The sequence below is a fragment of the Dasypus novemcinctus genome, chromosome X, assembly GCF_030445035.2.
Source record: "Dasypus novemcinctus isolate mDasNov1 chromosome X, mDasNov1.1.hap2, whole genome shotgun sequence".
NCBI classification, from domain to species: Eukaryota; Metazoa; Chordata; class Mammalia; order Cingulata; family Dasypodidae; genus Dasypus; species Dasypus novemcinctus.
The window spans coordinates 155,128,034-155,154,701 of record NC_080704.1 but is presented as its reverse complement, the minus strand read 5'-3'; the positions used below and the strand labels follow the sequence as shown (position 1 = coordinate 155,154,701).

General features: G+C 36.4%; 1 protein-coding gene across 1 annotated transcript in view; it reads right to left on the bottom strand.

Annotated features, from left to right (window-relative positions):
• Positions 1 to 25,968, bottom strand: part of LOC101428908 (RNA helicase Mov10l1-like) — a 67,259-nt gene extending 41,291 nt beyond the window's left edge. The window contains exons 1-8 of the mRNA XM_071212984.1: positions 25,933 to 25,968; positions 20,044 to 20,135; positions 16,604 to 16,662; positions 16,055 to 16,152; positions 3,287 to 3,402; positions 2,508 to 2,676; positions 1,410 to 1,556; positions 667 to 788 (exon numbers count right to left, since the gene is read on the bottom strand). Of these exons, the coding sequence (XP_071069085.1) occupies positions 667 to 788; positions 1,410 to 1,556; positions 2,508 to 2,676; positions 3,287 to 3,402; positions 16,055 to 16,152; positions 16,604 to 16,662; positions 20,044 to 20,135; positions 25,933 to 25,968 (839 nt within the window). The remainder of the gene's footprint in view (positions 1 to 666; positions 789 to 1,409; positions 1,557 to 2,507; positions 2,677 to 3,286; positions 3,403 to 16,054; positions 16,153 to 16,603; positions 16,663 to 20,043; positions 20,136 to 25,932) is intronic.
• Positions 25,969 to 26,668: the final 700 nt, after the last annotated feature.

Below are 26,668 nucleotides of genomic sequence, written 5' to 3'. Positions count from 1 at the left end.
CTGTATCCTCCACAACACGATGGGATTAGGGTCCCAGAGTCCACCACAGCACTAGGCACACATGCCACAAAATGGATTTCTTGTCTTTGCAGTCTCACCCTAGAACACCCTGCTCATTTACTAAATCAGTTCACCTTACAGTTCCTCTGCCCTTAAAATAGAGATGAAATCTTCTCTACCAGGTCCTATGTGAGAAGGCTTTTCACTTCAACCTCACCTCATGCCATTCTTTCCCTTACTCTGCTCCAGCTCCAAAGGCCTCCTTTAGGTTCTTTAACATGTGAAGATCTTTCTGACCTCAGGATCTTTGCCCATACTACTCCATCTGCCAGGGAAACTCTTCTCTCTGTCCTTTCTGGTGTTGAGTCCATGTCCTTTCATATCTCAGCTCAAATGTCATTTCCTTAGAGACAACATCCCTGACCACACTATACAAATGTCTGCCTATCCTCACCCCAGTTCTTTTTATCACATGACCTTGGGTGTGGTAGAGCAATTACACAATGTAATTATCCTGATTATTAAGTTACTTGCTTATTTGTCAGGCTCCCCACAAATGTAAGCTTTTAGAGGGCAGAGAACCTTAACTGAATGGTCTATCACTGATTCCCAGTGCCCCAAACAATGCCTAACACACATTAGGCGCTCTACAAACATTTTAAATACCTTATTCCTAATTGGTAAAAAAGTCCGGCAGTGCTGCATGTTGTAAGTACTATCCTGAAGCGTGAGGCTCTCCAAAGATCTTCTCCATCCTGGCAATATGGCTTAATTATATCATTGATTGCCTGGGGGTAGGGAGCCCATTAATTTTTCAAATTATCAAACATGTATTTAAATTAGACAAGCATGTATTCGATTCACACAACTGAAAGGAATTTTAAAGAAAATATTATCCAGTTGCTACTCCTAAGAATTTCTTCCTAGGAAAAATATTTTACATCTTAAAAATCAGCAGAGAACTCTAGAACAACAGATAGGACATATGATCTTGTAGATTACCCCTAACACTATCTTTTTAATTCACTTTCTTGATTTCCAACTAAAGAAAATAAGGAACTTATTTCCCAATGGGATACTTATAAGGAAAACAATAAAACAGAACTGAAAAGAAACAATATTTGGAAATAAAATGAATAGACATACTTAGAATTCCATAAAACTAATAATGACCATAATAGAATTGATAATCCATAGAAAAGGCATGAAAATATAATTAAGGATTCAGAAATAAACATATTATATTTAATAATAAGTTATGGCATAGAAAAGAGAAAATTCTTGGCTATGAATTTTCTTTGGATGACTCCCAACACCCTTGCCTTCTCCCCCACTTAACAAATTTCATATCCCTTTATAACTCATGAGAACACCCTTCTTTGTCCTTTGCTAAGCATTCTGCTACTCACCTTCTCACTTCTGCAGGAGGCATTCACTCGGACCATGGTCCCAGGAGTCAGCACATTGGTCTCATGCAGTCGCAAACATATGAGGTCCGTTGCACTGTTGGATGGTGCACAGATTAAAATCCGGCTCTTGAGCAAAGCAGTATGCACCTTTGTCAAAGAAACAAATAAGAGAAATATTCACACCTATCACAGAAGCACATAACAAAACATCTAATATCAAATTTGCATCATGTTCATTTAATTGAGCTTAGTCCAGTCTAGAGGACAAGGGGTGGTTAGAGCAAAGATAACTAGATTTTATTGTTTGATTTATCACATCTTTTCCAAATGGCTTCAATATAAATTACTTAACTTCTCAGACACGGGCAAATGCAAAATAGAATTGATTAATTTGCTTTATCAGAAATATAAACAGTCAGAATTATGGGAAAGTTCTTTGAGCTCTTCAGAATCATAAAATATTCCTCAAACACAGAAACTTTTTTCATATTTATTTTTGTACAAACTCACAGTATAGTACTAAGCTAATAGTACATGATCATTAAAGGTTTGCTGATTTGAACCACCAAATAACACTAAAATACTTACATATAACACTATATATACACACATGCATAAATATATAAATACAGTCTTTATAAATACATACTATCCTTATAAATCCAATCCTAAATATAAATGGGAACATCAGAGACTTCTGCAAAATGATAGCTTTCACTCTGGTAAAGGGAACATTTTTTTCTACAGGAAATTTCAGGACAAAGAGACTTTTTTCTAAGCCCTATGAAATAAACTTATTAAATTCCACTTATTCCACAACACAAATATAACTGAATAGTTTCAAATAACTGAAATTTCTCAAGCTCCTTACAACTTTGCAACTTTGTGATCCTATGTGGAAATTAAAAATTCTTGGTAAGTTAAACATAATAAATGAATAAAGTACGGAATTCCAGTTTACTATGGACCATTTTAGAATTATTAAGAGAGTCCCATTTGACATAATGCTACACTTTTAGAATTTAATTCAGTACTACACATTTTCAATTTTAGAAATGTTTTATTTCTGATATCTCATAGCATGCTGGCTATCATTACCTGTAAAATAGCTTCTATTATTGTAACTGTCTTTCCAGTTCCAGGAGGGCCAAAAAGGATATATGGTATTGGTCGGCATTCACCATTCAGTATCCTTCTAACTGCTAATTTCTGATTTTCATTCAGCAATGGATTGAAAAATTCCTTATCTCTTGATTTAGAGGTCTGACTTCTACTTACTACATTCGGTGTGGAAAAACAATGTTTCAGTTACAAATCAAAAACTTTTGAGTATCAGTAGAAACTACTATTATTTTAAGGTATTAACAGTGTAGAGTGCCTTAAAGACTAAAATTAAACCAGTCACGCAGCAAAACCCTTTAGCTTACCAATCACAAAACAATGCAATGAGGCTAACTACCTTTAAGAAGATATTTGCATCATCATTAAGCATAGTCAGGAAAATTAATCTAGTTTTCAGAAAGGAGAAAAGCTAGTCCGTACAATCCCTATTTCTGCCTCTTTATCCAGTAGTACCTAAAATATTAGCTTAACAGTTTAAAAATATCTATGAGAGCTTAGAAGATTGCATAAAAGGAATAATATATACTTGGAAGTATTTTTTTTACAAATATCTAACCTAAAGTATTTACTGTTTACTACTGTTCACTAAAGAAAAGGTAAATGTTTCTCCTTCTGGACAATACAATTTTCACAGTTTAAAAAATTCCAATCTTTTCTCTTTCTCCTAAGAGCATTTCTCCTGGTATCTAATTTCCAGGCAGGAATCATCTTAGTTGCTCTACTGTAAACCCTAGTTTTCCAAACCCCTCACAAACACACTCCCCAGGTTACTTGTCTCTGCAGCAAAAGTTTCCATACCTGGCATGTCCAAGGTGCTGCCACTCCTCTCCTCCGACACATATTTAGCTTGGGCTGTAACTGTTTCTCTGTGCTGTTAAAGCATGAAGAAAAATGTTAAAGAAGAAAAATACTGAGAAAGATCATCTTTGTATTCATACTGGCTTAGCTTAGAGATAGCAATGTTCTACTTATGGTATTAATATCTCTTTAGACAGAAGTACAATCCATAGCCTAAAATGCATAATGCTACTATACAATAAAATTTGGCAGAACATTGTAAAAAAAGTTAAAGTTCTTTTTGGATTCCCTTTTCTAAAATAAATACAAATACACTAAATATTATGGTTAAGAAATATTGGAATCAATACGAAGTATTACATTTTATTTGACTAAAACGTATGAACTCAGTAAACCCTTCCTAATTCCAAGGATCGTGATTAAGATCAGAGTTCGCAATGCTTATCTATTTTGGGGTATGGAATGAAGGAATGGTCTTCTATGCATGTCACTTTTTCTGGTGAGCTTAGAGCACCGAATTAAAACCAAAAATTTAGAAGGTCTTTTATATTGTTTAATTAATTTCTTATGAAGTGTAACTTTCATTTCACATTCTTTCAGTCTATTTTATTTTATGAGGAGTAGGTAAAAGCAAAGCAGATTGAGAAGTAGGGTATGTTATAAAGTATCCAGGCCCTAGAAAAACACGGTGGCAGGCAGGAAGAGATGTCTTCAGGTTTGGAATATCAGCTAAAGGGAAACAAGGCAGCTAAAAATGTCACGTGCAGGAATGAGAAATGAAGGGAGAAGTATCATGCAACAGAATTTGGGAAAATATTCTCAAGAAGTTCCACAGTCATACAGATCAAACTGTTCTATATTCTGATTGTGGTGCTGTTATATAAATGAGCTAAAGATGGCCTCTGTGTAGTAGCCCTGTGTGTTGTTTACTTTTTCACAGCAGCCTGTATCCATTAGCTAGCCCAAAAGCTTGCCAATGCCAAATTCAAATTATTACACAAAATTATTTTAAAAACAGCTCAAATAAGCAGTTTTTAGCCATTTGGAGCTGATCTGCTTTATATTTCCTGCTAAACTGCTAAACCCAACATCCACCAACTATAGATAAAATAAAACTCTGCCCCACGCTACTTTGGCTCTTTGTAATTATCTGACCCAGAAACTCCCCAACGTGCTGACTTTGAGACATCACCTAGACATGTTAGCCCTGCCGACTTCCTGTCTCTTCTCCTCTGAGTTTTCCCTTGTCCTGCTTATCCTTAAGGTAGTATCTCACCTCAGCTTCTGGAAGGTCTCCACTTGAGAGGAATTTCCCCTCTTTGCAACCTCTGAGAATATCACCCCCAGTAAGTAGTTTGTGTATTCCTGCCATCTAATGGCCACAACCTTGTCTTTTTTTTTTCAAAAAAGATTTATTTATTTATTTATTCCTCTCCCCTCCCCCCCCCCCACCCCGGTTGTCCTCTGTGTCTATTTGCTGCGTCTTCTTTGTCTGCTTCTGTTGTCAGCGGCACGGGAATCTTTTTCTTTTGGTTGCGTCATCTTGTTGTGTCAGCTCTCCGTGTGGGCGGCACCATTCCTGGGCAGACTGCACTTTCTTTCACACTGGGTGACTCTCCTTAGGGGCGTACTCCTTGTGCATGGGGCTCCCCTACATGGGGACGGCATGGCACAGCACTCTTTGTGGGCATCAGCACTGCGCATGGGCCAGCTCCACACGGGTCAAGCAGGCCTGGGGTTTGAACCGCGGACCTCCCATGTGGTAGACGGACGTCCTAACCATTGGGCCAGGTCCGCCGCCACAACCTTTTCTTGATCAGCTTGAAATGCTTGAATTTGAACTCACTAGAGGTAGTAAATACTCTAATATGTACTTATTTTAAAATTCATTGAACTGTACACCAAAAGAAAATAACCTAAATTAATAACTGATAATTTAAAAATGAATTTTTTAAAAATTTGGGGAGAGTTTATAACATAGGTAAAAAAAATAAGGCAACCTAAAACAAAGGTAAAAATGGACTTAAACTGTTGTAAGGTCTGCTAAGACACAGAAAAAGCATGAGAAAAAATTCAATAACCATTTATAATAAAATATTCTTAGCAAACTAAGATGAGGGTAACTTTCTTAATGTGATAGCCAATAGCTCCAAAAGCCATACCACTAACAGTATAATTTATTGTGAAATATTGTATGCTTTCCTCATGAATTCAAGAATACAACAAGAATGTCCCTTATCATAATTTCTACTTTTCATGTGGGTTGAAGGTCCCAGAGTAAAGAAAATAAGGCAAGGGAAAGAAATAAACGGTATAAAGATAGGAAAAAAAGAATTTAAACTGTAATCCCCAGATAGAATGATTTTGTACAGAGAAAATCTGACTGGAACTACAAACTGAGATTTAACATGGGGGTAGCCAAGACTATGGCAGCCTTGCATATCTAATACTAGGCAGACATAAGTTAATACAGTAGGCCTGAGACTGCTATCCTTAAACAGGCTGGCCTGCAAATTTGGCCCTTGGCTAGGTCTGGGAGGTTAGATTTCATGAGGGTTCCGACCATTCTTTAAATGATAAGGAATGGCTCCCTGTGCCTATACCCTTTGTGCAAACAACATGGCTTATGCTGAACAACTGTTTTCCTTCTGGGAGTCTAGAGCTTTGATACAGGATAGACAGAAAGTTCCCATGAAACTAGCCCCCAATGAAAATCTTGGACAGTCTGTTATGAGTTGTAAAAACACCAAACAGAACAACAGCCTTATGAGTTGTAAATACACCAAATAGAACAGATTTCACATACATTGCTAATCATTAATCGCATATTATTAGGTCACAAAAAAATTATCAGAAAGTAAGTTCCATAAAGAAAGAGCATGACCAAAAATACTCTGACTGTAATACAACAGCATTATTAATACAACCAAAAAATTAAAAGGGCTCTTATACCTTGAAATTAAATTATTTTTTATCTATTAAGCAACTCTTAGCTATAAATGGAAATATAAACCAAATTTTAATTTCTAAACCATACTGGTAATGAAAGTACTTCATAAAAGATTATGTGGGGGTACATTTAAAACAATAATCAGAGGAAAATTTATGCCTTTAATATGTTTATTAGTGAAAACAAGAGAAAATAAATGAGTCAAATTCCCAGTTTAAAAAATTAGAATAAAGTAAACCAAAGTAAACTAAAAGACAGCACAAGGGAAAAATAATCAAGAAAAAAAATTAACTAGATGGGGAATACAAAAGAAAAAACAGCAGATAAAATTTAAAAATCAAAATCCTGATGTTTATTAGGGAAAAATAATCTGAACATATGGAAAACTGGTAATTAAAACTAAAAACAATAGAGACAAATCAATGAAACAAAGAGCTTGTTTCTTGAAATAAGATGAATAAAAAGCTGATAAATAAAAAGACAGAAGACACAAATTATCAGTATCAGAAATTAAAGAGTAGATATTACAGAACCTACAATGAAAAAAAAATTATGGTGTACTGTGAACATTCTACATGTACACATTTGAGAACTTAGATGAATTAGACCAATTCCTTGAAAATCACAAACTTCCATAACTCACCCAATATGAAATAGGTACTTTAAATAACCCTGTAACTATTATGGAAATTTAATTCATAATTTAAAAACTCACAAAAAAGAAATCTATATGGTAAAAACAGCATGGTACTGGCATAAAGGCAGACATATAGACCAATGGAACAGAACTGATGGCTCAGAAACAGATGCTTACATCTACGGTCAACTGATTTTTGACAAGGCCTTCACACCCACCCAGGTGGGTCAGAACTGTCTAATTAACAAATGCTGCTTGGAGAACTGGATATCCATATCCAAAAGAAGGAAAGAGGACCCCTACCTCACACTTTATACAAAAATTAACTCAGAATGGATCAAAGATCTAAATATAAAACTGAGAACCATAAAACTCCTAGAAAAAAATGTAGGGAAACATCTTCAATATCTCATGGTAGATGGTAATTTCTTAAAAATTACACTGACAGTATAAGCAATGAAAGAAAAAATGGATAAATGGAACCTCCTCAAATGTAAACACTTTTGTGATTCAAGGGACTTTGCCAAAAAGGTGAAAAGGCAATCCACGCATTGGGAGAAAATATTTGTAAATCACACATAGTGGTACCTCTTTACTCATCATTAATTGGTTCTGGGAGGCATGACGAGTACCAAAAACAACTAGCACCAAACAAATTTTTCTCATAAGGAATAATGTAAATAAAGTTAGTACATTCCCAAGCCAAAAAAATGTAAAAAGATGTAAAATGTAAGAAGATGGGGTTGTATGTCATGACTTTACATGAGAAATAAACTTAAAAATTAATAAATACTTAGATTAAGTAAAATAAAAACTTTACCTATACTGAGAAGAGTCTACGGCCTAATGGAATGGTGGGAGGAGAGTGTGAAGGGGGAGAGGTTGCATGGAGTGTTGCTTGGAAGGAGAGTCCCCCTCCAATAGAATAGCTGGCACTTGTACTTTAGGTGTTCTTTCTCTTTTCTGCCTTTTTTCAACTTGTACCACAGGCCCTGACACACTCTTTGTCACCTTCACTAAAAACTTATCCAATGAAGACTGCTTCTGTCTTTTCAGAATTCCTCGAAAGTGGTCATTCAATTCCTAAAATTATTTTGTCATTCAATAAATCCACATTTCTGCTTGTCAGAGCTTTGTTCAGATGGTACTTCTCCACAAAGTTTTGAACTCCTGCCCATTTTGCACACATTTCTTTTATCAAGGAACTGGGTAAATTCTCCCTCACCTCCTATCCACCTTAAGAAATCTCTTTAGCCATCTCTTGTTGCTCCTTCTATAGTTTCTGCAGTTCCTCAGTGCTGAGCTGTTCATGAGGTTCCTCTACTAACTCCTCAATATCAGCAGCATCGACCTCCAGACCCATGGATTGGTACAAAGATTCAATATCCAGCACAACTGTACCCTCTGTACCTACAGGCTTGGGATCAGTCTCAAACCCTTCAAAGTCTCTCTGAGTCACAGCTTCTGGCCACAAATTCTGGCCCAGTAATGCCTTCTCCTCATTTGTGATATCAGTTCTACTTGGCATTTTTTTCCCAAAATACTCTGGACTCATCTCATTTAAAGACTTGGTGGGAATAACACCCTCAGCCTCTACATAGTCTTGAAATTCACTAATGAAGTCATCAGCAGACTTTTCATTAGTACTCACTGCCTTGCCATGCCTCACAACAATATAGATGCTGTTCCTCTTTTTAAAATTATCAAACCAGATGTGGCTGGCCTTAAAAACCTCAACACTCTCATCACTTGGTTCCGGTTTGTTTTTCAAAAGATCAGGATGCAACCCTTTCACTTTTTCACATATCATGGCTTCCGATACATTGTTGCCTGCTAAATGTTTTTCATTTACCCAAATTAATAACAGCTCTTGAACTTCCTCAAGTGTTTGGGAAAGCTGCTTTGTTACCACTTTAACTCCTTTTGCAACATCAGCCTTTGTTTATGGCTTCTGTATTCTTAATGATGATGGAGACCGTTGTTCTAGGGATACCAGATTCCCTAGCAAGATCAGTAATGTGAATACTGCCCTCATATTTACCTATTATTTCTTTGTTTGCTCAGTGGTGGTACAAAGTAATTTTCTTTTCTGCTCAGTGCTATTACTACTCATTTTCTTAGGACCCATGATGAGAAAAACAAAAACAAAAACGCAAAAATACACAAAATGACCACAGAAGCTAAGACTGAAATGGGATGCACAAAGGGCAAGAGCTACTACGTGGCTAATGCATGATCATTTGTTTCAGCTGTAAAGGATAACAAGTCATGAAGCAACCGACACCAAAAAGTTCAATCTTATGCACGGAGTACCAAACAAATGACATGTACAGGAACAAAATTTTCACGTCAAAATGCATCAAGTACTAAATCTGATGAGTTTCAAAGCAGTCAAGCATTAAGGTATTTCTGTATCTGATAGGGGTTTGATTTCCATGCTATGTAAAGAGAGCATGCAACTCAACAAAAAAAGAACAAGCAATCCAATTAAAAATGGGCAAAAGACTTAAATAGACATTTTACCAAGGAGGAAATACAAATGGCCAAAGAGCACATGAAAAAAATGTTCAATATCACTAGCTATTAGGGAAAGGCAAGTTGAAACGGCAATGAGATATCATCTCATATCTCACAAAATGGACATTATGTAAAAAAAAACCCAAAAAACAGAAAACAAGTGCTAGAGAGGATGTGGAGAAATAAGAACACAACTTCACTGTTGGTGGGAATGTAGAAAGGTACAGTTTCTGCGGAAGACAGTTTGGGGGTTCCTCAGGAAGCTAAATATAGAACTGTTACATGATCTGGCATCCTATTATCCAGAATAACTGAAGAACTGAAAACATTACACAAATAGACATTTTCACACTGATATTCATAGTGGCATTATTCACAACTACCAAAAGATGGAAACAACCCAAGTGTCCATCAACCAATGAACGGATAAACAAAATGGGTAGATATGTATACAATGGAATACTATGCTGCTATAAGAAGAAATGAAATTGGGACATATATGCCAACATGGATAAACCTTGAGGACAGTATGTTAAATGAAATAAGCCAGACACAAAAGGACAAATATATGGTCACACTAACATGAACTAAATATGAAGAATAAACACATGGAGTTAAAACCTAGACTATAAATTACAAGGAGATAGGATGAGGACTGAGAAGGGGTACTGATGCTTAATGAATGAAGAATTTTCAATTAGCTTGACTGTAAAAGTCTGGAAATGGATAGAGTGAATGATAACACATTATACTGAGTGTAACTAGCAGAGCTGATTTATAAGTGGGGTTGTGGCTGAAAGGGGTAATCTAGGTACGTAAATGTCAATTGAAAGAAAGCTAGAAAATTATCTAGGGACTTAATAACATAGTAAATCTGAAGGTGGATACAGATTGTGATTAATAATACAAATACAAGAACGTCCTATGAACTAGAACAAATGTGTATCAGTATTACAAGGTGGCAAGAATATAGTGATGCATGAAAAAAATACAATTAATATAACTTATGGACTATAGTTAGCAGCAATTTTTTAATATTCTTGCATCAATCTCAAAGAAGCTGCTATATCAACACTGAGTCAATAATAGGGGAGTATGGAATTTTTTTTCTTTTGGACTAAGAAAAACATTCATAGATTTACTGGGGTGATGACTGCACAATTGTGATGAAAGTGAGAGTCACTGAGTATTCACTTTGGATAGAATGTACAAGGGATGGGACTGTACAACACAGTGAACCATTTGGTGGAAGATGGACTATGGTTAACAATACAAATATGAGAATGTTCTTTCATGAACTATAACAAATGTACAGTACTAATTCATAGTGTTAATAATAGCGGTGTAGCAGTTTGATATTATTGATGAATTCCAAAAAGAAATATTGGATTATGTTTGTAAACTGATCTTTTCCTCTGGGCATATTAGATTATATTGGATTCAGAGTTTTACTTGGTTAAGTAATCAGGTAAACCTATTGTGCCAGTAGGGCATTCAGTCCCCACCCCATGGTGGGTGGGGACTCACAGATAAAAGACATGGCAAAGGACAGAGTTGGAGGGTTTCTTAGGTTGGCATTTTGATGTTGGAGTTTGATGCTGAAGCCTTAAGCTGGAGTCGGGAAGAGAGGAACCCTAAGCCGGGAAAGAAGGAGGCCCTGAGAAGAGAGGAACCCAGGAAGCCTGAACCCTCACAGAAATTGGCAGCCATCTTGCTCCAACACGTGAAAATAGACTTTGGTGAGGGAAGTAATTTATGCTTTATGGCCTGGTATCTGTACACTCCTATTCCAAACAAATACCCTTTATAAAAACAAACCAATTTCTGGTATTTTGCATCAGCACCCCTTTGGCTGACTAATATAGCGGGTGTACAGAAAAAATATACCAAAATGTAAGCTGTGGACCATAATAAGTGGCAATAGTCTGGTGATGTTCTTTCATAATCTGTAAACAAATATTTCACAACAATGTAAGGTGTTGGTGGAGAGGTGATGTATAGGAATTATGCACCTTATGCATGATTGTTTTGTAAGTTCACAACTTCTCTAATAAAAGTAATTAATTAAAAGAAATCTGTAGGTCCAAGTGGTTTCCTTAGAAAAATCTAACAAAAATTTTAAAGAAGAATTAACACCAATTCTAAACAATCTCTTTTGCAAAACAGGCTATTACCCTAATATGAAATCTAGACAAAAATAACACAAAAAACTGCAGATTAATATTTCTAATGAACATGGATTCAAAAATCCTGAACAAAATATTAACAAATAGAATACAAAAATATGTACAAAGAATTATACACCATCACCCAGTGGGGCTTATTCTAGTGTAGTATTTATTTATTTGAAAATTAAAAAGTACCATATTAACAGGCAAAAGAGGGAAGCGGACTTGGCCCAGTGGTTAGGGCATTGGTCCACCACATGGGAGGCCCGTGATTCAAACCCCAGGCCTCCTTGACCCATGTGGAACTGGCCAATGCACAAGTGCTGATGCAAGCCAAGGAGTACCGTGCCGCGCAGGGGTGTTCCCCACATAGGGGAGCCCCACGCGCAAGGAGTACGCCCTGTAAGGAGAGCCGCCCAGCGTGAAAGAAAGTACAGCCTGCCTAAGAAGCCCACACAGAGAGTTGACACAACAAGATGACACAACAAAAAGAAACACAGATTCCAGTGCCAGATTACTATGCCACTGATAACAACAGAAGCGGACAAAGAAGAAGACGCAGCAGATAGACACAGAGAACAGACAACCGAGGTGGGACTGTGGGGGAGGAAGGGGAGAGAAATAAATAAATCAATCTTTAAAAGAAAAACAGGCAAAAGAAGAAAATTCACATAACCACATCAGCTAATTCAGATGTATTCACCAAATGCAATGAATGTCCCATGATGATAAAAGAGGTTGTTGATGTGGGAGGAGTGGGGTGAGGGGGGTGGGGGGCATCTGGGGACCTCTTTATTTTTTTAATATAACATTTTTTTAAAAATAGAGAAAAAAGAAAAAGTAAAGAAAAGAAAAGAAAACTAGGAATAGAGAGGAACCTTCTGAACTTGATAAAGATCTCCTACTAAAACCCTAAAGTTAACATCATACTTAATAGTCAAAGACAATGTTTTTCCACTAAAGTCAGGAATAAGGCAAGGATTTTTTTCCTCTGACCACTCATGTTCGCATAGAATTGGAGGTTCTAGCCAACTCAGTAACACAAGAAAAGGAAATAAAAGGCATACAAATCAGAATGGAAGAAATAAAACTGTCTCTACTTGGCAGATAACATCATGTTCTATATATAGAAATTCCTAAGAAATCTTGGGGGAAATATCTCCTAGAACTAATAAGTACATTCAGCAATGTCATGATACAAAATAAAAATAAAAAATCAATTGTGTTTCTACATACTAGCAATAAAAACATCGGAACTAAAAATGAAAAAAAACATTTTAAATCTCTCAAGAATAAGAATACTTAGGTGTGAATTTAACAGAACATGTAGGGAAGCGGCTGTGGGTCAATTAATTGGGCTCCCATCTACCATATGGGAGGCCCTGGATTCATATTCCAGGGCCTCCTTGAATCCAGGGCCTCCTTGTGAAGGCAAGCTGGCCTGCGCCCGTGGAGAACTGACGGCCCATGACTGCGCAGAGCTGCTGCAGCAAGATGATGCAACAAAGGGAGACAAGCAGACACAAAAGAATGTGGAGCGAATCGACACAGAGAGCAGACAGCAAGCAAGCCGCAAGGGGGGGAAGAAATTTAAAACAAATGATTTACTCACTTAACATGACATTTAATAGAAAAAAAACAATAAAAAACATGTATAGACTTGTATGCTAAAAACTGCTAATGAAAGAAATCAAAGAGAATCTAAATAAATGGAGAGACATATTGTGTTCATTGTTTGGAAGTCTCCACATAGTAAAGGTGTCAATTTCCCCAAAATATTACACAAATTTAACACAATTTTCTGTCAAACCCCCAGCAATAGAGACAGACAAAATTTGTTTATAGATATACGCAGAAGTTATTTTAAAATTTATGTGGAAAGGCAAATGAAATAGCTAAAACAATTTTGAAAAGCAAGAACAAAGTGGGAGGAATCATTCTACTCTATTTTAAGCCTTTATATAGTTACAGTTATCAAAACTGTGTGAAATTCATAGAGAAACAGACACATACTTCAACAGAACAGAAAAGATAATCCAGAAATGGTCCCAAACAAGTACATCCAACTGTATTGATAAAAGTAAAGAAGCAATTCAACCGAGCAGAAATAGTCTTTTAAACAAATGGTGCTGAAGCAGTAAGATATAAATGGACCGATAAAATGAACCTCAACCTAAAGATCAAATCTTATATAAAAAAACTCAAAATGGATGATAGATTTAAATTTATAAAGTAAAAGTATAAATCATTTAGAAGAAAACATAGGAGAAAATTGTCAGAACTTACAAGAGTTCTTAGACCTGACAACAAAAGCACAGTCCATTAAAGAAAATAAATTAGGTTTCACCAAAATTAAAAACCTGTGCTCTGTGAAAGATCTTGTTAAGATGATGAAAAAATAAGCTACAAACAGGGAAACACTTTCTAGCTACATATTTGACAGAGGACTAACATCTAGATATATAATGAACTCTCAAAACAATAAAATCACTTAATAAGTGAATAATTGTGCAAAAGTAGCCAGAAATAGCAACTATGTACAGCATAGACAGATTGAAAGGTAAGTAATTTTCTTGTTTGTTTTTTATTATTAAAATAATGAAAATGCTCTAATAATGACTAAAGTGATGAATGCACACACAAAAAAACAGTACAATTAGAAAATGGGTGAGAGATATTTCAATGAAGAGGATTTATGGATGGCAAATAAGCACATAATTGTCAACATCATTAATCATTAGGGAAATTCAAATTAAGTTCACAATAAGGTATCTCTACATACCTTTTTGAACAGCTGAAATGAAAAATAGTGACAACACCACATGCTAAGTCAGGGTGTGGAGAAACCAGACTTCTCACATATTGCTGGTGGTAATGCAAAATGGCATAGCTACTCTGGAAAACTGTTTGGGAGTTGTTGTTTTTTTAAACCTAAACAGACATGTCTCACACAACTCAGCAATCACACCATTCTGCATTTATCCCAGAAAAATTAAAATTTACTTTTACGCAAAATCTTATACACTATTGTTCATAGCAGATGTAATCATAAAAACTAAAAACAACCAAAATGTGTAAATATGTGAATGATTAAGCAAATTGTGTACATCCATACCCCAGAATAACACTCAGGAATAAAAGGAACAGACTATTAATATATTCAACTCAACCACTTAGATGAACCTCAAGGATTTTATTCCTGAGTGAAAAAAAAAATCTCAAAAGATCACATACTCTATAATAACATTCATTTAGCATACTTGAAATGACAAAACTACATAGCTTAAGAACAAATTAGTGGTTGCCAGGGATTAGAGAGAGTAGGGGCAGGAGGGTAAACCTGGTATAGAGGTTTATCAAAAGGGAAATTTTTTTCTTAACTGATTCCCGCTACCTTTGCCTACCCAAAAGCATTGTTCCAGCACCTCTTTTCTGCATCATCAATCTTTCCTTTCTTCCTCTGTAAATTATTCTCATACACATAAAAATGCTCTTATTTTTCCCATTTTTAAGAAAAAGAAAAGTAGATCACTAACTGAAGGTGGAAGTGTGCCTAAGAGAAGGCTTCTGGTTATTTGTTCTTAAAAAGGGACATTTTGGGAAATGGACTTGGCCCAGTGGTTAGGGCGTCCGTCTACCACATGGGAGGTCCGTGGTTCAAACCCCGGGCCTCCTTGACCCGTGTGCAGCTGGCCCATGTGCAGTGCTGATGCGCAAAGAGTGCCCTGCCACACAGGGGTGTCCCCCGCGTAGGGGAGCCCCACGCGCAAGGAGTGCACCCGTAAGGAGAGCCGCCCAGCGCGAAAGAAAGTGCAGCCTGCCGAGGAATGGCACCGCCCACACTTCCCTTGCCGCTGACGACAACAGAAGCGGACAAAGAAACAAGATGCAGCAAATAGACACAGAGAACAGACAACCGGGGGGGGGGGGGGGGGGATTAAATAAATCTTTAAAAAAAAAAAGGACATTTTTATGATGATGGAATAGTTCTGTATCTTGATTACACTGGTGGTTACATGAATCTCCCCATGTGATAAAATGATATACATATTTTATATTAATGTCAATTTCCTGATTTTTATATTGTAGTAGTTATTCAATGGGCGGAAACTGGACGAATGGTACACGGGACCTATCTATATTTTCTTTGCAACTTCCTGTAAATTCAAAATTATTTAAAATGAAAAGCTAAAAAATTCATATCTTGCAGATTTGTATTTTACTTTTCTCAACATATTGTAGACCTGTTAGCACCATGTGAATTTTAGGTAAATTTTACATTAAGTCTATTTTATGGCATATTTAAATTAAAACTTGCAGCATCTACATTTTGTGATTTGGGGTTACTTGTGACCTACCATCCCTAATACCCCAGTACTTTGGGAACTAATATATCTAAAATGATTCCACAGTCATTATCTATTTAAATATATCAAAGTCATTAAAATATTACCTTTGCGAAAGACTGTTCACCACAAGCATTATCTTGTACATGGTTCCAACACTCTGGAACTTGGGGAGACTTTAAAGATATAGTGTCTGGAAATAATACTTTTTTAAAAAATGAGAAGAGGTGCAAGGTAGACATTACTGAAAAGGATAATGAAGAATAAAGACAACTTCCAGTTTTATGACTATTCCTACCAAAATTAATCCAAGGACATTTTACTCCCTCCCTCCGTTCTTTCTGCAATGTTTCCAAATTATAATATGGACACAAGACTGTATTATAGTCTTTGCATCAAAGTCATTTACTTTTCTCTATTCATAAGCTAAACAAATTAAATTATGAGGGGAAAAACAATGTGTAACGGGTTTCTTTTCAGAAATAATAAAGAACACTAAAGCCCCTCAACACAAAGTTCAAAATGTGTGAATAATTTATAGTTTTTATTTCTAATACAGGATTCAAAAGATAGTATATTACTTAACATGTTACATAAGGATTCTATAAACATACTCTAGGAAAGTGGCACTTAATTCACTTTCACAAAACTAATACCTTTTTCACCTAAATGTTTGGCTTGTTCAACCGCAAAGTGATATCGTCTGCTTGGAGTCCTGCCAAAAAGAAGAAAACAGAAAATAACTCACCTTAAGTTAAAAAAATATAGTTAATACTCAAAAGGTATTATACATTTTTTTATTATAAATAAAGGTATTATACAGACATCTAAAACTCATGTCTGTTTTAAAGAAATCTGTATTTGTCCCCAGTTGTGAAAGGTACGTATCAGCTCTTGCATCCCTGTTTGTTTTGTCCCAGATATCCTTCTCTGTTTTTGTTTTGATGTTTTTGTCATGCCTTTTTTCCCATCAAATATATTTATTTTCTCTGCTGACTGTTGTTTTAAATTAATTTCAGGGGACTGGTCCTCTCACAATCGAAATTACTTTTCAATTGAGTCAAAGGGATCAACATTCACAGAATGTTTTTACTTTTCTATTGTAATTTATATATTAAAACAGAAATATTCTTAGAAAGGAAGAGGGAGTTTCTGTTCTACTTATGTCTGGGATAATTCTTTTATAATAGCAGGGTTTACATACATATATATACATAACTAATTATGTATTAACTACATATTAACTAATCCCTCAACCATTCAGATTTCTCCGAGGAACCTATGGGAAATGCTGTTCATTCTTCACTGAACACAATGAGCAAGGGCAGAAGCCCAGGCATTACTGTGCAGACCCAGTTCCATAACACTACATAATGTGTGTGTTTGTGCGTGTGTTTGTGTGTGTAGCTAGAAGAAAATCACCTGAACAGAACCTTTGTACTGTCTGCCAGTAGATTTACTAGAGTTGCTAAGGATAATTATCCTAAGTTGCTAGAACTCAACTCTGTTAAGTGCACTCTACTTTCAAGGCCACATCCTTAAGAGAACTTTAATGAGGATTTTCTAGGGAATGAAGCAGCTGGCAGCCCTACTCTGTCCTCTCAACATTATATTACAACAAATACCTGGCTAAGATACAATGAACTTCATGATCAGAAAGGAACCATCTTGGGACTTACCAAAATTGACTTGAAAAGAAAGAAAAAGAGTTAAAACATAGCTATTATAAAATTAGAAATTTGACATAAAGTTTGGCACCTTAGAGCCTAAAGACTTTCATGGTTATAGTCTCAAGCCCTGAAGACACGGAAATCCTAATGCTATTTAAACACTTCACAGCAAAAAAAAAAAAAGGCAGAAACAAATCTTTTCAAAGGTATAACAAAAAACACCAAAACTTGGAAAAGATACCATAAAACAAACCAAAAAAATCAACCTGTGGTCCACTAACTTACTGCCCAAAACTGATTAAAAGTCATGAATACAATGTTAGCCAGTGAGTTCCTGATGCACACCTAAAATATGCAAAAATCAGGAGGGGATGTGGCTCAAGCAGTTTAGTGCCCACCTCCCACATGGGAGGTCCCAGGTTCAGTTCCTGGTGCCTATTAAAGAAGACAAAAAAATACAATAACAACAAGTAGACATTGAGCAAAAACAACAAACAGCAAGAAAAAAACAATGAGCAGACAATGCAGAAAAAACAAACAATGAGCAGACATTGAGCAAAAACTAACAAGCAGGGAACTGATGTGGCTCAAGCGGTTAAGTGCCCCCCCTGACACATGGGAGGTCCTGCATTTGGTTCCTGGTGCCTCCTAAAGAGAAAACAGTGAGCAGACAATGAGCAAAAAAACAACCAGCAGACAACATGCACAGACAATGAGCCCCCCCCCCCCCAAAATCCCAATGAGCAAACACACAGAGAGCCATCTCAGGGGGGAAAAATGCAAAAATCTAAGAATACCATGTTTTTCATTCTAGGTATTCAAGGCCGGTTTAATATTAAGTCATCTAGTTAAAATAATTCAATTAATATGTTGAAAGAAAAATAATTATATCAATAAATGCTAAATAGGCACGAGAGGAAAATGTAGCATCTAGGCCTTTAAAAATACTCTTAAAGGAATTGGTACTGATAGCTAATTCCTAAACTAGATTAATCAAAAGACTGCAAGATGTCTCATTTATCTGGTAGGAGGCCTAAGAATCTGCATTAATAGCATGTTCCTAGGTATAGCAGATGTACATTGTTTATGGTTTCCAAAAATAGTTATTGGATTATATTTGTAAACTGGTCTGTTGGAGGTATCACCTTTAATTGATTAAATTACAATTAGGACTTTGATTGGGCCACATCAATAGCGCATTAAGTCCCTTCCCCTTGGTGGGTGGGGACTCACAGAGAAAAGACCTAGCAAAGGACAGAGTTGGGAGTTTTTGAGCTGGAGTCCAGGAAGTAAACACACAGAGGAACAGAGCAGCTGAGCCTGGAGAGAATGGAGCCCCGGGGACAGAGACAGAACCAGTCACCTGAGAGTCTACAGCTGGCCTTGTGGAGAGAGGCAAAGCCTAGACAGCCTCATAGTCTATAGCTAACCTTATGGAGAAAACAGAGGACCTGAGCCCAGAAGGAAATGAGCCCTGGGAAGATAGGACCCCAGGAAGCCTGAACCATCGCAGACATTGGCAGCCAACACTTGGCAACAGACTTTGGTGAGGGAAGTAACTTATGCTTTATGGCCTGGTAACTGTAAGCTCCTACCCCAAATAAAGACCCTTTATAAAAACCAACCAATTTCTGGTATTTTGTATCAGCACCCCCTTGGCTGACTAATACACTAGGCAATGCCAATGCTACTGGTCCAAGTTCCAGGCTTTGGGGAACTAATAGTCTTCTCTCTCATGATAAATATAAAACAAATCAACAAGCTATGTTTTCATGTTCTCTCTTCCTCTCTTTCTTATTTTACCAAACACCCTGAAAATGATTCATGCACATTCACTGTCTCTTCTTTCTTAACCCCTTACCCTTAATACACTCCAAAATCACTCTAGGTTATCTACACTACCAAAAACTTAAAAAGTATAACAAAGTCAACACAATTAGTAATAAACTAACTCAGTTTAATTTTGATACAAAGAGTGAAGCAAACTAATTTATCATGATAGAAAGGAGATAACTTTTGCCTGGACTTGGAGTGTGGTAGGGAAGGGGAAAGTAGAGGGAGGAAGGAAGGATTACAAAGGGGTACTCTTTTGGGGATTATGGATACCTTCATTCCCTTGACTCTAATGATGCTTTCACAATGTATACTTATAACAAATATATCTAATTTTACATTATACATATTTACAGTTTATTATAGTCAACTATACCTCAATAAACCTGGTTAAACTTAAAGGAGAAGAAAGCTTGGTAATGAAATTATACATATCTAGAGAGCCAACTTAAAATCCTCAAAGCATAAATCTTTCAACAGGTGTCTGGTATCATTACTGGAATGACAAAGGATTTACTTTAAATCCTAAATAGAAGACTGGCACTAACTAGGAATAAAAACAAGCTTTTTATGAAATTCATTAAAAGAATTACCTATTAAATACAAATTCCACATCCACAGGTTGAAAGTTATATGTTTCATGAAATTCTGGATTATTTGTAAAAGTTATCGCTGCTTCATGAATCTGAAAAAGTAACACACAATTTAATGCTCATAAATTGTACCTAATTAATTTTGAATATCAGCAACACATCATAAAGCTGTCATTCTACTGATCTGAGCTAAAATTTAGCATCTTAGATTTTTAAAAAAATAACTGAGGGAAGCAGATGTGGCTCAACTGATAGAGTGTCCACCTACCATGTAGGAGATCCAGGGTTCGAACCCAGGGCCTCCTGGCCTGTGTGGTGAGCTGGCCCACGCACAGGGCTGCTGTGCACAAGGAGTGCCATGACACACAGGGGTGTCCCCAGTGTAGGGGAGCCCCATGCGCAAGGAGTGCATCCTGCAAGGAGATCTGCCCTGCACAAAAATAGTGCAACTTGCCCAGGAGTGGCGCCTCACACTGAGAGCTGATGCAGCAAGATGACACAAAAAAGAGACACAGATTCCCGGTGCCACTGAGAATGCAAGCGGACACAGAAGCACACACAGTGAATGGAAACAAAAGAGCAGGGGGTGGGGCAGAAGGGGAAAAAATAACTGAACAGGATAAATCATTATACTGCTAGTGTATAAAAACAGGAGAAATCAGTCAATGTATCCATCTTTCCCAAAAAATATTTACTGAACTTCTACTTTCCAGGCCTAGTTCTAGAATCTGGGAATACAAAGTTGAGTATGGCACAGACTACTAAGTTCCAAAAGATATAGAAACAAATATTTAGAATACAAAGTGATATATAATATATAAAAGCCCAGACATAAAGGTCATTCCAAGTCTTCCCCTTCCAGCAGTATGGGGAACTAGATATTCTGGGAAACCCTCCTGCTAAAACTAGTTCCAATTTTTGTTCTTTTCCTGGACCAGCAGGAAGGAAAGAAAATTTCTCAGAGCATATAGGAAGATAAGTAGGAAGCAAAAAAAAATTAGAGCTGAAATATGGAGCTGAATTTTAAAACAGTGAATACAGTCAAAAGAAGGAACCCCCCCTGGGGTCAGGTACTTATACAAGCAATATTGATTGAGAAACTGGGACTTGAGCAATCTGCAAGACGGGACAGCTGAACCTGTGACTACTGGATCAATAAACAGACCTGGAAAACAGAGAGGTTTTCCCAGGCCAGCAGTGCTCCCTTCTTCCCAACAGAAGGAAATAAAAATTTCCTCAGAAAGAAAGCACCCTCATTATAGACCCCTGGGTTACTAAAATTAACAGCTAAAATGAAGTCATTTTCAAGTATCATAAAACACAAAAGGAAACAACCACAATGAATGAGAATCAGCACAATTAAATATAAACTGATTTAGTTCCCAAGAATATCACATCCTGAAATGACCATTTTCTGAAATTAAAATATGTATGAAATGTTTAAAAGAAATGAAAGAGTGACAAAATAAGAAATCATAGAACAATACCAAAAACCATCAGAAACACTGCAGATATCAATAGGACAGACAATAAGGGACAAATTAGATGAAATAGACCAATTTCTCTAAAAGAAAAAACTACCCAATATGAAATAATTTCAACAGCCCTATAACTATCACGGATGTTTCCTTCATAATTTTAAAACTCTCTCAAAAGAAATCTGAGGGCCAAGTTGGTTTCACTGAAAATTTCTAACAAAACATTTAAATAAGAATTAATACTAATCCTAAATAATGTCTTATGGGAAACAGAATTGGACGGAACATTTTTAATTCATTTTATGAAGCCAGTATTACCATGATATCAGAACCAGACAAAGTACAAAGAGAAAACTATAGACCAATATTTCATATGAATATAGACAAAAAATCCCAAACAAAACAATAAGACAGAAACCAGTGAAATATATACATACACACATAAATACATACATACATACATACATAAATATCAGATAGGGTTTATTCCAGGGATGCAAGGCTGGTTCAATATTTGAAAATTAATCAGTGTAATATACAATATTAACAGGCTAAAGAAGTAATATCACTGGCTCATATCAATTAATTCAGAAAAAGCATTTAACAGAATCCAACATCTTTCATGTTAAAAACAGAAAACTAGGAATAGAGGGAAACTTCCTGAACTTAATAAAGAACATCTATAGAAACTCTACACTTAATCTTAATAGTGAAAGACTGAATGAATTATTTCCTCTAAGGTAGGGAAAAAGACAAGGATGTTCGTTCTTACCATTCTTATTCAACATAGTACTGCAAGTCTTATCCAGTACAATAAAGCAAGAAAATATAAGGCATACAGACTGGGAAGAAATAAAACTGTCCCTACTTGCATATGACACCAATGAGTCTACTGAAAAAACTACTAGAACTAGTAAGTGTGCTCAGCAAGGTTGCAGGATATATGACCAAGATACAAAAATCAATTCTATCTTTATATACTAGCAACAAACACCTGGAAACTAAAACACAATACCATTTTAAATTGATCAAAAATGTCACACTTAGGTGTAAATCTAACAAAATATATTTAAGACTTTAACACTGAAAACTACGAAATGCTGATGAAAGAAGACAACAAAGACCAAAATAAATGGAGACTGACAGAGTACATGGATTAGACAACTCAAAATAGTAAAGATGCCAATTCTCCGCAAAATGTTTTACAGAATTAACACCACTCTTATCTAAACCCCAGCAAGACTTTTGTAGAATTTTATCTAAAATTTATATGGAAAGGCAAAGGAACCAGAATAGTTAAAGCTATAAAATAACACATTAAGAGGAATCACTCTATTTTAAAACTTATTTCACTTTTCTAAGAAATTCTCCAGGTATGCAAAGACAAAATATTGAAATATTGGTTAACAGTTTATACGTATATACACTTTTTACCTTATTTTTATTAGTGAGGGCCTATATCTTTGGGCCATGTTAATGAATGTGCTTACTTCTGCTGCTTAAAAAAAGGTGTAAAGGTGATGCATATGGCTGCAGGAGGCGATATCATGTATGCTTATGAGTTTTGATGGTCAGCTACAAATGCATGTATATGACTTAAAGTTCTCAATAATCCAGTTCTTTCTGTGAAACAAGTTAGTTTTTTTGACTAAAAGTTATAATGAATATGGGTGGATGACACTATACTGGGAAAAATGGTGGCAGAGAACAACTGTGTATGACAGATGATATACATGGGGTTTTGTTTCACACGGGAAAGAGAGTCGTTTTTCCTAAGTTAAAGTTTCAGATTTTTCCAGAAAATGAAAGAGGACAGTCAAGGACAAAACGGGAATGTGTACTGCAAGTTGCAGAAAGGTTGAGAGAAGTGAATTTTAGCTTTGCATTATTACAATCCCTGCATATCATAAGTCTGAAAAGTAGCAATGAAATGTTCTGAGATTTGTCATGTTTGCTCAGTTTTTATGGGTTTATTCATTAATTTTAAAAAGGTTTTATAAACCCTTTACTGCAAATATATTAAATCAAGTCTAGAATGTGGGTTTTCTCTACATTAAAATGGCAAATTGATCTTGGAATATTTAGTGTTCATCCTTATAAAACATGGATTCCATAGCTTTCCGTGCTTCCTACTCAGTTATGACTTTGATTATTTAAGAAACAGCAACAAAACAACATAAAAAAAGCTCCTCCCTTCTGAAAGAGCTAAGACAATTATGTTACATTTCTCTATGTCTATATTAAAATACTTAATTGTCATTTTGATTAACAAGTAGTTAAACTACAAACATTTGTTGTTCTCAGGCTCTAATGCTCCTTCGTAATCAAGAAACTAATTTTCTAGTTCTTATGATTTTGCCTTCTGTGCTAATTTCCTATTGTTACAGTAGGAAATTACCACAAACTTAGTGGCTTAAAACAACAGGAATTTATTTTATTACAGTTCTAAAGATCAAAATCCAAAAAGGGTATCACTGGCTAAAAAAGTCAAGGTGTCAGCAGGGCTGTGTTCTTTCTGGAGGCTCTAGGACAGCCTGTTTCCTTGGTTTTTTTCTCAGCTTCTAGGGGCTATGTGAATGGCTTGGCCATAGCCCTGCATCATTCTAACTTCTGCATCTCTTTCATCATCTTATTCGGATCTCTTTTTCTGACTGACTATTCTGTCTTCCTCTTTCCCTTCAATGGACTGTTGTGATTATCTTGTGCCAATCCAGATAATCCATGATAATCTTCCTTTTCACAATCTTTAATTTAACCACATCTGCAAAGTCACTTTTTCCATGTAATGTAACATATTTACAGGTTCTGGAAGTTAAGGCATGGACATCTTTGGGGACTGGCATTAATTCTACCTACTATGCCTTCCCAAGGTCATATACTAAAATCAGAAAAATAACATCTTAAGATGCTTTTTACACCAAAATCTTTGAGATTTCCCAGAGGGCCCATGGGAATCACAAAGTATGGTCTTTATCCTTTTGTAAAAAGATGAGGGATAATAGAAATATTTAGAGTTGACATGCTTCATATTTTTTCAATTAACTCAAACCTATCGCAAGAACTGCAGGGGAAAGTTGTCAAATCAAATAAGAAGTCCAGTCTTCCCTATATTAAATCTGTATTAGTAAAATGATCTCTGGATACATGTTCAGCAATTATATACTTTATAGGATAAACTGGAAGGTCCTAGGATTTGTTAATTCCCTCACTGTCCATAATATATTCATACCTTCAGCTATGTATTGTACCCCAAAAGAGAGCAATACTCTCCTCTATTCTGAGACTGTAGATTACTGTAATAAATTAACAACTATTCATCAGCCTCATTTCCAGGTGATTTCTGCTTACCTTTTATGTTTGTTTGTGGATTTGCTCAAGATACTGGTTTCAACAAAGACAATATCAGGGTCTTGTAGAAAGGACTATATGAGATGCTTTTAAATATTGATATTTCAAGGATTGGATCCACACAGGTATAGGATTCAGAGATTAAAGCTGACATTGCTTAGACAACTGTCAGATCAGACTATAGTAGGAGACTGAATCTGAATTTTCAGGATTTATTTTCGTTCAAAAACAGGTTATAGGGAAGTGGACTTGGCCCAGGGTTTAGCGCGTCCGTCTACCACATAGGAGGTCCGCGGTTCAAACCCCGAGCCTCCTTGACCCGTGTGGAGCTGGCCCATGCGCAGTGCTAATGCGTGCAAGGAGTGCCATGCCACGCAGGGGTGTCCCCGCGTAGGGGAGCCCCACGCACAAGGAGTGCGCCGCATAAGGAGAGCCGCCCAGCATGAAAGAAAGTGCACCTGCCTAAGAATGGTGCTACACACACGGAGAGATGACACATGATGATGCAATCAGAAGAAACACAGATTCCTGTGCCGCTGACAACAACAGAGGACAAAAGAAGATGATGCAGCAAATAGACACAGAGAACAGATAACCGGGGCATGGGGAAGGGGAGAGAAATAAATAAATAATAAAAAAATAAATTTTTAAAAAAGCAGACTACATCCTGAAAGCAGACAGGCAAAGCAAGACTCAATGAAATAAGCAGTTGTGGGGTAAATGAAGGCAAAATGCCCTTTTTGTGAACTCGAGGCCCTGGAATGTGGATGAGTTGGTCTGGCCAACCACCTGACCCTCATAAACAGGGAGCTGGATATAAATGTTGAAAGAATATCTGTGATAATTAACAAAAAGACAGATAATTTTCAGTTAGTAACACTTGTACCCCACTGTTCCATGTAGGTTATGAACTTCCCCTTGCTTTGTAACCTTATAAAAGGAGTCTATTAGGTAGTGCGGAGCTTCTCCTGTCCGGATGCCGCCCAGTTACATGAGTAACAAAAGCATGACTGATGCTGGGCTTCCATGTGATTTCTCTGGAATATCAAATTATTTGGTTAACCTTTTCATGCTTGACTTCCTGCATTACAATTGGCATAGTTGTCAGGATATTCCAGGGTCTACAAATGGTATGAGTGGCAGACGGAGTCACAGGGAATTCTGCAGGAGAAATCCAGCCCTTTACTGGGAATTCTGTGGGGAAAATCCTGGGGTGGCCCTGTTCCTCTATGTGGTTTGAGCTGATTCACCTCATACAACACACTTGGGGTCTTGTATGTGACTCGGGGGACACCCTGTATATGCCTGCAGGGTTAGCAGTTAGGTAAGAATGTAGAAGATGTCTTTGTGAAAAAGAAAGAGCATGGAGCCACTTGGCCCATGTTAGCAGCCTTGAAAGATTGCTCCAAGAAACAGCTGATTGCTGTATCCCATGCAAGCTGGATAGAAGAGGAGCTTAAATTAGAATGGAAAGCAAGGAGCTTAAATCTTTTTGCAGTTGTATGTTTGTTCAGGATATATTTTCATACCTCTGGATGGTAATCAAATGGCCAAAAATTAAATAAGCACTTACACTGATAAACAAATACTCCTGGGGTCCAAGCTGGAAAAGCTAAACAAGATACAGAAAGTGTAGAAGGTTCATGGGAACGGAATATTTATGGTTAAGGTTGAGTAAAATTTGATGGTGTTTTAGAAGGCTTAGTATAAAAATTTGTTAATGTGACAAAGTTTCTTAAGTCATTAGTAATCAGTGTACTAAGAAGAAAGTCTGTTTTAACTTTATTGTGTCCTTGTTA